General features: G+C 46.2%; 1 protein-coding gene across 26 annotated transcripts in view; it reads right to left on the bottom strand.

Moving 5' to 3' along the window:
- Positions 1 to 10,151, bottom strand: part of PPIP5K1 (diphosphoinositol pentakisphosphate kinase 1) — a 49,135-nt gene extending 38,984 nt beyond the window's left edge. For 6 of the 26 annotated variants that reach the window (XM_033435604.2, XM_033435609.2, XM_049705393.1 and 3 more), the window contains exons 1-15: positions 10,008 to 10,068; positions 6,328 to 6,423; positions 5,870 to 6,044; positions 5,243 to 5,438; positions 4,709 to 4,799; positions 4,398 to 4,483; positions 3,944 to 4,098; positions 3,709 to 3,810; positions 3,085 to 3,246; positions 2,810 to 2,931; positions 1,036 to 1,137; positions 727 to 813; positions 534 to 609; positions 281 to 390; positions 113 to 195 (exon numbers count right to left, since the gene is read on the bottom strand). In XM_033435604.2, the coding sequence (XP_033291495.1) occupies positions 113 to 195; positions 281 to 390; positions 534 to 609; positions 727 to 813; positions 1,036 to 1,137; positions 2,810 to 2,931; positions 3,085 to 3,246; positions 3,709 to 3,810; positions 3,944 to 4,098; positions 4,398 to 4,483; positions 4,709 to 4,799; positions 5,243 to 5,438; positions 5,870 to 6,016 (1,519 nt within the window). In that variant the 5' untranslated portion in view covers positions 6,017 to 6,044; positions 6,328 to 6,423; positions 10,008 to 10,068. The other 20 variants (XM_049705392.1, XM_049705391.1, XM_049705394.1 and 17 more) reach the window with 10 other exon arrangements.
- Positions 10,152 to 13,147: the final 2,996 nt, after the last annotated feature.

The following is a 13,147-nucleotide window of genomic DNA, read 5'->3' as shown; positions in this document are numbered from 1 at the left end:
CTAAATGTTAGGTCTTCTGAGGAGCCCGGAAAGGTAATTTGGGATAGAGGTCATCTAAGGGTTCAAGAATAAAAGATGTGAGTGGTAATGGGAAGGGGGTATTACATTTTACCTTGCCCTTCATTAGAAGCTTTTACTCCATGAGGGTAGTAAGTTAACTGCACCTTCCGGTTGATGCCTGAGAAGTGACCATACCTGCAGGATAAACTCACAGTTTACTTTCTACCCCAGCACCCAATTCTCACTGCTAGTGGCCCCCCTTTCCTATTCCCTTTCTCACATCTCCAGCACAGATTTCAGTTGCTCCAGTTTCCCAGTCTTCTCCTCAATCTCACCACCTGGTTCTTTTTCCAGTTCAGCCAATAGCAGCCTTGTGATGTCCAGCACCTCCTGGAGGAAACAACAGGGTATCTGTGCAGGAGGCCAAGTCCTGGCTGGTTAGGCTTTCATCCTGGTCTCTCACTGAGGCCCCCAATCCCATACCCTCTATCTTTCTGTAGCACTGCTCCTCCCAGCCAGATTCATCACCTTACCTGTAGCTGCTCAGGCCGCTTCAGTTTTAATTTCCCTGTCTTGTAGCCACCATGTTTTTCAAATAGACTAAAAAACCTGAAGAAATAAGGAGAAGCTTCAGTATGGGCTGAGACAGACAAGAGCCTCTGGGAGGTACCCCTCCCCATTTCCCTCACAAAAACCTATTTGTCTAGATTAGGATACTCTGCCCACCTTGGGTGTGTCACTTCCATCTTCATCTTCTGCTTGGGGGTACGATCCCCGTGACGGATAATTGCAATGACGCAACGAAGTTCCATCCTAAGATAGGGAATGTTGTTAGAGCCTATCCCCAGTCCCACCCCACACCGCCTCCCATTTCATCCTACCCGATGGGTCAAAGAACAGAGGAAAAACTATCTGAGATTAGGAATAAAGGTAGGCTCCACCAGTCAGATGGCACAGGGTCAGGAAGTAACCACTGGTCTGACACAGATGCCTTAAGTAGGTTACTCCAGATTTTTAACTTTTACTTTTGCTCACATAGTGCCAGATGTGGTAGGGACAATGGGAATGTCCTCAGCTTCTGTGGGGATGGACCATGGGATCTGGAACTGCGGGGCAAGCTCCCGCATTATGGTGTTCCTAGAAGGAGAAATGCAAAGAAGCCATGTGAAAATGAATGAACCAGAACTACATATATGAATGAAGCTCACAAAAACTAACAAGTAGTTGAAAAATACATTAATATAAAATCTAAAAATATGCAAAAGCCACCCCATATATGTAATAAAAATATGCGTATATATAAATGGGAATGACCAAATAAAGGACTGGTTACCCCTGGGCGGTGGGAGGGAAGGGGATATAATTAGTAAGGGGTATGTAGGGGCTTTAACTATATTCTTTTTTTTTTAATTAATTTATTTTATTTTTGGCTGCGTTGGGTCTTCGTTGTTGCACGCGGGCTTTCTCTAGCTGCGGTGAGTGGGGGCTACTCTTCCTTGCAGTACGTGGGTTTTCATTGCAGTGGCTTCTCTTGTTGCAGAGCACGGGCTCTAGGCACTGAGGCTTCAGTAGTTGTGGCTCGTGGGCTCTAGAGCGCAGGCTCAGTAGTTGTGGCGCTCAGGCTTAGTTGCTCCGTGTCATGTGGGATCTTCCAGACCAGGGATCAAACCCGTGTCCCCTGCACTGGCAGGCGGATTCTTAACCACTGCTCCACCAGAGAAGCCCTATATTCTTTTTTATTTTTTGGCTGCACTGTATGGCTTGTAGGATCTTAGTTCCCTGACCAAGGATTGAACCCGTGCCCCCTGCAGGGGAAGCTCGGAGTCCCAACCACTGGACCGCCAGGACATTCCCACCTTTTTCACTTTTAAACCATTTTTACGATATTTAAAATACAGGCATACCTCGGAGATATTGTGAGTTCAGTTCCAGACCACCACAATAAAGTGAATATCGCAATACAGTGAGTCACATGAGTTTTTTTAGTTTTGCAGTGCATATGAAAGTTATGTTTACAGTATACTGTAGTATATTAAGTATGCAATAGCATTAGGTCTAAAAAAATGTACATATCTTAATTAAAAAATACTTTATTGCTAAAAAATGCTAACCATCGGGATTCCCTGGTGGAGCAGTGGTTAAGAATCCACCTGCCAATGCAGGGGACACGGGTTCGATCCCTGGCCTGGGAAGATCCCACGTGTTGTGGAGCAACTAAGCCCATGAGCCACAACTACTGAGCCTGTGCTCTAGAGCCTGTGAGCCACAACGACTGAGCCTGCGTGCCACAGCTACTGAATCCCGCGCGCCTAGAGACCGTGCTCTGAAGCAAGAGAAGCCACCACAGTGAGAAGCCTGTACACCACAACGAAGAGTAGCCCCTGCTCGCCGCAACTAGAGAAAGCCTGCGCACAGAGCAACGAAGACCCAACACACCCAAAAATAAATAAATAAATTTACTAAAAAAAAATGCTAACCATCATCTGAGCCTTCAGCAAGTTGTAATCTTTTTGCAATAGTAACATCAAAGATCACTGATCACAGATCACTATGACAAATACGATAGTGAAAAATTTGAGATATTGTGAGAATTACCAAAATGTCACACAGAGACACGAAGTAAGCAAATGCTGTTGGAAAAATGGCGCCAACAGACTTGCTCGACACAAGGTTGCCACAAACCTTCAATATGTAAAGAAAACGCAGTATCCACAAAGCTCAATAAAACGAGGCATGCCTATACAGTAAAAACTTTCCAATTCTCTTCTTTAAGCCCATTCTCCCCTGCTCAGACCACTGTGCCCCTTACCCCAGAATCTTGGCACAGTCATCATAGTATTTCATCGAATTCTTGACGAAACTGAAGCCATTGACATCACACACAAAGGAGTGACCGTTGGCACGAAGGAGGTCAAAACCACAGACCGTTTGCTGCAGGCGATAAAAGCAAGATGAGAACAAGAGAGCCACTCTTCCTTCTCAGCACCCCCCTCATTCCACAGCCCCTCTCCTGCATCCCTCCCACCCCCCCCCGGCCCCCAGCACACACACCCTCCCCTTCGCTGCCAAGGGGACTTCTTCCACCTTAAAAGCTACGCAGACTTTCCTGGCCACCAGCTTTTCCATGGCAGTCAGCATGACTGGATATCGAATTTCTTTCCCCTCACTGTCTCTTTCGACCTTCCCATCCAAAGCTGGAGATTTTCTGGCTTCAGCATGGGCATAGTCTGGCCCCACTGTATACACCTGCAGGTACATAGCATCACTGAGTATGCCCACAGCTCACCCTGCATATGAGAAGACAATATGAGCACTATGTCTGTAGACTAGTTTCACAGTAAACAAAAACAAAAACAAAACTAACAAATCCCCAAGTTTTATGAACAAGGAGACTGACATTTTTCTTACTGAGCTCTACTTTAGTATCATTATGAAGGTTTCTCCACAGAACTCCAAAACTATTGCCTAGTCCTTACTAAGAAATAACTTATCAACAGTATTCCATTTTCCATGTCACTCTTGCCCTTGCTCTGATAGTAACAATGTAAATACCTACTTCCCCCACTTCTTACCTTCACCTGCATATGAAAGCCCATCACATTCATACTTTATTTTCTACGACCACTTCCATACACTTCCACTTGCTTCCCAAGCACCCCACCCCACCCAGACATTTATAACCTCTTAAATCCCTGTATCCACCATAACCTTGACATCTGTGCCATCTGTTGGCATAAACTCCTCATAGATGTATGACCCTGTCTTCCGGACGCTGCTCTCAGGAGAGTAAACGCTGCTCCGGCTGCCAATCTTCAGAAGAAAAAGGAAGGAAAAGAAAAAGTTGCCTCTAACTTGTCCCCAAATCCTCCAGCTTCCCTCCCCACAACCTCATTCTCGCCCTTCTACTTCTCTGCCTCCTCAAATGCCCAAATGTCTCCCATACCTTACGGAAGAGGCGCTGGCTTCCTCCTCCGGCTGAGCTGGGGTAGTAGATGTAAACATTGTGGTCCTCTGCACTCACTGGCTTCTCCACAAAGGGCTTGGGAAAGACGGCTCCATTTACCTCCACCTGATCTTCACCCTCAATCAGGTTGCACTCTGAAAGGTAGGCGTGTGGTCATTCCTAGGGCCTAAGAATACTTCCAACTCCCACTTCTCCGAGTTGTAATCTCCATAACCCTCAAATTGCTATGACCATATCTTAATAATAGATATGGTAATTAATATCTATATAAGAGGTCCAAAGTTCTGTCCAAAGACCCATGGCTCTAGCTCTACCCATAATCCAGTAACCAAAGCCTCACTGAGCCGGGTGGTACATAGGAGACGTCTAGAGGAAGGAGAACTGGGCTAAGTCGTAGAAAGCAGGGCAGGACTGGACAAGGCCAGGTACTCACCCTCAGGCCGGGCAGGGTCACGGTTGAGCACAGCATATCGAGGCAGATCAATACCCTCCTCCTGTAGGATCCGGTACACCTCCCTCCTGTCACCCCCAAATAAATTAGCTGGGAGAGGTGGGGGATGGTGACCAGGGGAGAGGCTAGGGATTTCATTCATTCAGGAATTGGGAGACACCCGTGTACAGAACTCAACAGGGTATGGTACAAAAATTAAGCATGTTTCTTTGACTCTGCCCCTCCCAGAGTGGGTTCTCTAAACAGGCATGATCTCAGGGCCACCCATCCCACCAGTCAACAGAAAGCTATACCTATCCTGGATGTAATACTGCATAGCCAGGTCATTGATAAGAAAAGGGTTTCGAAGTTTGGAGTAAGCAACAGCTTTGTCCAGAGGAAAGCCTGGGATGGAGAAAGGAAATAGAGAGACCAAAGGAAGAAAGTGAAAGAGACAGTGAGAAAACAGCAAGAGAAATAAACATATTAAAGCTATTAGTTGCCACTGAGCTCCACTACCCATCCAACCCAGCACTCATCCTCCTGCCCAACTTCCCAAGTCTAGAATATCCATCAGAAAAAAGTAAAACAAATTATTTCTAGGGTCCTTCCAAAGACCAATTCTGTCAGAGACCTAAGAATCTTAGAGCTGTCCTGAGGTTCAAATATGGGCTTTAAACTACCACCGGCAACTCCTCCAAGATGTAGGGAGAACAAACCCCTTTGCACTGTTCCCTAGTGTGTTGGGAAGAGCTGATGGCCTCTTTACTATTGGACAGTAAGAGCCTCATTTCCCAGTCCAGCATTCCCAACACCATTCCTTCTCATTTTCCTTCACACACACCAACCTTTGGAGTGGAAAGAGATGAGGCAGTGGCAGGATGGCCAGTTTTCCACAGGTTCATTAAGGATCACATCTTCTCCCAGGATGATAACAGTCAGGTAGTCAAATCTGCAGAGTCGCTCTAGGATTTGGGTCATTGGCTTGGACTTGGATTTCTTGGTCATGGCACAGATGCCAACAATGATCTGAGGTTCAGGAGGCTACAGAGAGGAAGTGCTGTCAGGTACTTCCCACCTAAACCATCCCTATCAGGGAACACACTGTTTCATCTCCTTAGGGCACAGTTTCTTGCCAGGACTTTGGACCTATGGGGTTAAGGTTATCTCCTAACTTAGGCCTAGATTGGGGTACCTGCAGGTATTCCTACTGCCACAGTAGGAAATGTGTACTCGGGCAGAAGAGTAGGAGAACCAATAATAATGAGACAACAGGACGAGGGCATAAGGGTAGGGGCTTCAAAGAGAGGCAATCTAACCAATCTCCACTGCCCTTCCCCTTAATCAGAATAGGGCCTGTTTATGACAGGGAGTCTATGCATTTGGGAAGAATGGGGAGAGGTGTCTCCATCCTATGGAATCTCAACTATGACAGGGGTCCCAGAACCAAGTTACATCATTTTCCCTGGTCTTACCACTTCATCCTCCTCATCCTCAAGGAGCTCGCTGTCACTCTCTTCTGTCCTCATGCCTATTCCACGGGTGCCCAGCCCCTCATCTCCAGCTCCAAGGAAGAAGTGGGCTGTGGCGCTCTCGCCCTCACTGGCCGGCAATGACCACATCCCCGCCGGAGCACCCACTCATCCCGCTCTGCAGTGGAGGGTATGTATCCCTGTTAGTTCAGAATCCAAGCCCCATGGCAGTGCATGGGGATGGGGGATGGGGAATGAGAAAATAAGAGGGAACTACAAGCGGACTAGGGGAAACAGGAAACAAAGCTATGGTGAGAAGGATCAACAGGAAAGGAGGCATGTGGGCTATGACTTGAGATGACTAAAGATCCCTAAGAGAAAATCGAGGTCTCCCTTTTCCTCCCTGCTCACCCCACCCCCAACCATGAGACTGGTAAGAGGATCAGTAGATTAACCCTTACAGTGCTGGCATGTCCCTGATTCTGCCAGCAGGAAAAACCGTTAACTCCAGCAGCAAATGGGAAAGGCAGTTCCTCATGGAAGGCTACTGTTGATTCCTACCAGAAGAGAAGGTCAGAGTGACATTTCAACTTTGGACTCATTCCAAAATGTTCCTGGCCCTTCTCCACTTCCCCACAGTAGTGTTGAACTCAGTGATTTAATTCAAGAGCAGAGGAATAAGAGAGTTCATTTGCCTTTGCTCTTAACCCCTATCTTCATTCCTACCAAGGATTAACTCAAAAAAGCATTGACTGAGGGCACCCTATGTTCTAAACATTAAATCAGAACATTAAAATCCCCTATGCCCCGTCTCTCCTTCACCTGCTTTACCTTAAAAGAGAGATGCTCAGTTCCAGAAAATCTGTTCAAGGAAAGAGGTCTCGTGCTAGTTGGGAAGTTGAGGATACAGGCATCCATACAACAGGCTCCAACACATTCTCAAACTGAAATTTCAATTTTCTCTCTACCATCTCAGGGTACAACAGACACAAGGCTGGTCTAGCCCAAGGTCCTTCATACCAGAAGCTACAATGGAAAAAAAATCCTGCCTAGAGCCATTATCAGTGAGAATATCTTAAGACTTAAAATTGAGTCAGAACAACCTGGCAGTTCCACTTCTGCATACATACACCTGCAGCAGTGGTTCTTAACCAACTGTGATTATACTGTGCAAAGGACATTTGTCAGGAGACACTTTTGGTTGTCACAACTGGGGAGATGCTATTGGCATCTAGTGAGTAGAGGCCAAGGATGCTGCTCAACATTCTAAAATGCATAGGATATACCCCCACAGCAAAGAATTGTCCAGTCCAAAATGTGAGTGGTGCCAAGGTTGAGAAACTCCGCTGTAGAGAAACTCTCCCACATAAAAAGACATTTGCAAGGATGTTCATAACCTTACTGCTGGTAATGGCAAAAACCGAGAACAACTCAGATGTCACAAGTAGAAGAATGGATAAATATAATGTTGTGTTTACAAATGGTTGACTAACAGCAATTATTAAAAATGAATCAGGGGGATAAATTAGGAGCTTGGGATTAACATATACATACTACTATATATAAAATCGGTAAACAACAAGGACCAACTGTATAGCACAGGGAAATATACTCAATACCTTGTATATATATATATGTATATATATATATGTATATATATATATATATGAATCATTTTGCTATACACCTGAAACTAACACATTGTAAATTAACTATATTTCCATTTTAAAAAAATGAATCAAAGCTATATATAACATGGACAGCTTCCAAATGCAAACTGCAGAAATATACATGCAGGACAATTCCACTTGTACAAATAAAAAATACTACATATGTTTATGGCTGTATACATAATTAGAAGTATAAAAACAGACGGGAAAGAAAGACATCAAATTCATGATAGTGGTTACCTCTGAGCAGAGGGGAAAACAGAACTGAGAAGGATTCAAATGGAACCTCACAACCTTATCTATAATGTTTATTTCAATTAAGAAAACTCTGAAGCAAATATACAAATGGTTAACATCTGTTAATACTAAATTGTGGGGATACGGGTATCTGTTATTTTTTTCCAAAAATGAAATTAAGTCACATCTGCAATTTTCTACATTCTGCAAAAGTTCTCAGAAATACTGACCAATGGCTCTAATGAAAGCCACAAACTCCTTAAGTAAATGGAGTAATTTAGTCTTATAGGTCTTTAGTCTTCAATATTTACTTTCCGTATTTTTATTTTAAACCCTTCCATTACAAGTGAGTTTGCAGCTTCGATTAGAAAGTTATAGCTAATCTTTATATAGATCTTGACCTTTCTAGTCTTCACCATCTGCTTTTCTCTGTTGCTCAACCACCGTGAGGGCACAACATTCTCCTTAGGCTTAACGTTTTCAGCTGTACACTGCAGGTCTTATACATACACACTCCTCCTGATTGTAGCCTGTTTCTTTGAAATCCTTTTTCGTGACCTGACCCAATTTCCATGACTTGTGACATTTCCAAGGTCCCTGTATAGTTTAAGCAAGCAGAATTTTGTTGCACGCTTTATCCTTTCTCTGAAGCAGGAGCTTTCTCTAAGATTCCTAACCCTCCACACTTTCTTCCACTAGGTCTTTCCTGGTTTTCTACTGAATGTACACTGCCACATTCTTGAAATTCTATTATAACTCTATAACAGGAGATGATAATTGAATGGCAAAGGAGAATCTGTTCACAAATACGGAGCTGAAGAGAGATGAAAGGTCTAAATTCATAGTTAACAAAGCAGAAATAGAAGCCTGACAGAAATAGCTATGAAATAAGCCAGGATTTATTTAGATGTACCTCTGCGAGAAGCTGGGATTTAATGTGGTGTTCCAAGAGCCATTGCCCTGTTTTCTGTGCTCTTCTCCCCTTCCCCCTCTCCCCTAATACTTTGTTGCAAAAGAAAACTTCAGACTCTAAACTTCAGACTCTACAGTAGGCTAAAGGGCAGTCTTACTGGGGCCTGAATCAGTGTGGAAGGGAGCGAGGGGAGGGGAGGAAGCAGGAGATAGTATAATAGGTAAGGAGAGAGGGAGGGGACGGTGGGCAATCTTCTCAGGAACATCTATGTTAAATCAGATCTAGAGAAGGGACTGAAGGGAGGGTAAACTGTGTAACTTTTTTATCCCTTAGAATTTAGGGCTGCCTTCCTAATCCTCTAATTTCTTTAACCACCATGCACTTCTGCACTTGATGGAGGGCTCCATCAGTGATGAAAGAGAAAGGTCAGTACAGGGTCAGGCGGGAATACTTCCAACACAGTTAAAACTCCTCAGGCCACAAACACTATCTCCTTCAACAGTGGACCCCTTCTCTCCTTCTTGATGCAGTTTTTAATGCTTCATACATACCCTTATTCTGCCACTGATGAACTGTGCTGATGCCCTTGTTCTCGGTATCAACTCACTCATACTGCCTTCTTTCCCCAACTTACTAAAAGGACTCTTCATTGACTCCCCTAACTACTGCCCCCTCCTACATCACTAATCAACCGATCCAATCAACAATACAACTAATCCTGTCGCTCATTGACTCCCCAGCCTTAAACAGTCTTTCAAACCCTCAGATGAGTCACCACACTTGGTAACAAATTTATATGGAACCCTCAATGCTTCCCCGCACAGACTGTCTGAGAGCCACTCCTTCCCAACCTGCCTTCCCTCCAGGCTCACCTTCTCTCTCCTCTGCAACAACCCCTTCCTCCAGCCGAGCCTCCGGTCTGACTCCACTCCCACGCCTCCTCACACAGACCTGCCCGCCCTGACCCTCTCCCCGGCAGACTCCCCTGGCTCAGCAGGACCCCCTCTTCCTCACGCAGACCTTCACACGCCCATCTCTTCTCTCGCTGACCCCCTCCTCTGCGCTCTCCTCACTCAGCTCCGGGTCACGAAAACCACCTCCCATCCCGACTCCTCTAGCCTTTTGCCCGCCCCCGCCTTCCTCGCCTCACTCTCCCTTCGCTGACATTGAGGCCTCTCCGCTGGGTCTCTTTCTAGAGCTGCCCCCAGCCGCTCCTAACCAGGGCCCTCGGCACCGAAGGAGCCCACTCTACCCAGTCCACCCCCTCAGATACCGCCCCCAGCCCCCAGCCACTCCCCCACCGCCCCCGGCCCTCACTCACCCGCCTCCCTGCGCTCGCGCACCCGAACCTGCCGGCAGCGACACCTGACAGCGGCCCAATCAAAGCACGACTTCTCTTCGGCGCCACCAATCAGCGGAGGGCGCGCACCGGCAGCAGAGTCAGGCTGCGTTGGCCGGCGCTTCTGCGCGGAGGATGGTGGCCTCTAGTGGTTCTGGGGAGGAAGTGCAACCTGTTGTTCATTTTCTGATTTCTAACTGCGTCGCCACAGTCCAGATGCTTGGTCTAGACAGAGAATTTCCAGTGAGAAGAAGTGGGGGGAAGCGAGATGTAGAGGAAGAGGCAGAGTCTGTGCCATTGCACCTCCATGAGGACAAAACCAAGTCTTCTGTTCGTTTTGTAAAATAAAACGGGATATGATAGACGTAGAGAGCCAATAAATGTACGTTGCAAATGTTAATGGACTAGAGGAGTGAAAGGGAGGCTAGAGACAAAGAGACAGAAACAAATCAGAAAGTTAAGGGAAGGAAAAGAGACTTACTTATGGAGGAGACAAGACGATGGATGGACTTGGAAGACTGAACAAGTGGATTCCTATCTCCACACTCTGCTTGCCCTCTTGCCTTTAATAGCTGTGCAGCCTTGGACAAGTCATTGAACTTCCCTCAGCCCCTCTTTTCTCACCTGTGAGAGAGTGGGACTAGAAAACCCTAACTCATAGGGTACTGATTATATGAAAGCATTTTGTGTATGTTTGTATTGTTATTATCTTTGCATCCTCACTCAGGTTTCCCTGGTCAAGACTATTCCAAGTTCTGTTACCCAACGCAAGTTTGTGTGCCCAAAGCACAGTGAGGCCAAACAAACAGAAAGGCCAGAGTTTGGAGCAGAGAAAGGTTTATTGCAGGGTCGAGCAAGGAGAACAGGTGGCTTGTTCTCAAAAACCCCATTAACTCCCTGATGGTTTTGGGGAAAAAGTTTTTATAGGCAAAATTTGGGGTGAGGGCTGCAAGTATGTGACCTTCTTCTGATTGGTTAGTGGTGAGGTAACAGGGCGGTGCTCCAGAACTCTGTTATTCAGCCTGAAGTTACCATCTTCCATGTGGGAGGTGGGGTTAGTTCCTGCAGAAGAACTCAAGGATATTGTTATGAATATTCCTCTGGGAGGAACCAAGATCCTGCTTTAATTGCTGCACTATAGTTTTTTGATTGTCCCTCCTGTGTTTCTGTATCCCTTCCCTTCCCTGATTAGCAACTGTTTGAATCTGCCCTTGAAACTCTGGAAAGGTCAAGGAGGCTGAATGAAGCCTATTTCTTACAAACAAGAAACAGGGACACAAAAGGGATTCGTACCTGGGAGGGACCCACAGCGTCCTGCTCCATTTTGTCTCTAGTGTAAGCAGGTAGGTTAGGGGGTCACCGGAGAAAGAGAACCAGGAATGGCTTTCTTGATATAAGAGAACCCATTTTGGCCTAAGCCATTTTGTGATATAAGTATGGCCACAATGCTTGCCTTGAACAGGTCTCAGTAATTAATGATCTTAAGGGAGGGAATGCAGAAACAAGGGAGGAGCAGTCAAGAAACAACAGTGCAGTCTTGGGGCAGGGCCCTGATTTCTTAAAGGATATACATAATAATTCATCTTTGAGCCCCATAGGGTCCTGCTCGGTTTCACCCCTTCATGAATATGCATGTATCCTTAGCTGAAAACTTCCCAGATTTTTTTTTTTTTTTTTTTGCGGTACGCGGGCCTCTCACTGTTGTGGCCTCTCCCGTTGCAGAGTACAGGCTCCGGACGCGCAGGCTCAGCGGCCATGGCTCACGGGCCCACCCGCTCTGCGATATGTGGGATTTTCCCGAACCGGGGCACGAACCCGTGTCCCCTGCATCGGCAGGCGGACTCTCAACCACTGCGCCACCAGGGAAGCCCAACTTCCCAGATTTTGCTGTTCGGGGAGACGCTGCTTTGGGAGAGATCCCTGGTGTTCTCCTTACTTGTGGCAAGTAATAATAAATCCTTCCTTCTCCTGATCTTTGGCTTGGTTGGGTTTATTGGCTTGACACCCACCAAAAGGTGAACCCAGTTTTCAGGTAACACAACTGCAGAACTCCATCTATTCTCTGATTATTGCTCTCTTACCAGGAGAAGAAGGAACTGATGGACCTGGAAGAGAGGTAATTGGCTACTAAGGCTACCCACAAATGAGGAAGAAAGGAAAAGGAGCACTAGGGAAGCCTGAGAGGAATGAATGAAATGAGAGTAAAGGAATGGGGTGGGGTCTCATCAGTGAGGCCAGTGGACAACTTGAAGGGAATTTCTTTTTCTCAGATCCTCTCCCTTAAGATTAACAAGTATCTTGCTGTCTTGTGGGTACACCAAGGTAATGATACTGAGCAGGGCCCTGTGGGGCTCCTGGGCACAAAGACTTTCTGTGTCCCCCATGTCTTTGATTACAGGAAATAGCCTTCATTCAGCCTCCATGACCTTTCCCTACTTCCAATAGGCAGGTTCAAGCAGTTGTTAATCAGGGAAGTGAGAGGATGCAAGACAAGAGAGAAACAGTCAAGAGAAACAGTTAGTGCAGCCTTGGGGTAAGGTCCTGGTTCCCCATCAACAGACACACACAAAGATATCTTTGAGCTGTCTTGCAGATACTGAAACCCCCTCCAGGTGGGTATGCTGCCTACAGACCCCAGAGCAGCTGGAACCTGAAGGTTGATGTTGCTGACTCCTACTTACCTCACCACCAACCCATCAGAAGAATGTAAGCCCAGTCACTGCCTTGATCCTTATCACCTACCCCCCACCCCCCCCCACCATGAGCCCTGACTAGAAGACCACTCCCTATTCCACAGGGAGGGGGGCACAGTTCTTGAGGTGCTAGCCTGCTGTGTTCCCTCCAAGAATAAAGCTACTATTTCTTTCTCCTCCAAAACTGTCTCTGTATCTCGTTTCGGCATCCGTGTACAGAGAGCCAATATTTTATCATCAATACCTGAAAGAATGGGCTAATGCCACCATGCCTACCCCATCTTAACTGACCCTTCATACTGAAGCCCACATCTCTATTTCAGCTCCAAGCATTCATTCTCCTTCTGCCAGGACAAAGGTCAAGTCATACCCAAGTCACACTTGGAGATATGGGAACAAAGCCCTCTCAGATATGAATATGCACCTTGT

Source organism: Orcinus orca, chromosome 2, assembly GCF_937001465.1.
Source record: "Orcinus orca chromosome 2, mOrcOrc1.1, whole genome shotgun sequence".
Classification (NCBI taxonomy): domain Eukaryota; kingdom Metazoa; phylum Chordata; class Mammalia; order Artiodactyla; family Delphinidae; genus Orcinus; species Orcinus orca.
The sequence above is the reverse complement of the archived record's forward strand: the minus strand, read 5'-3'. Positions and strand labels throughout refer to the sequence as shown.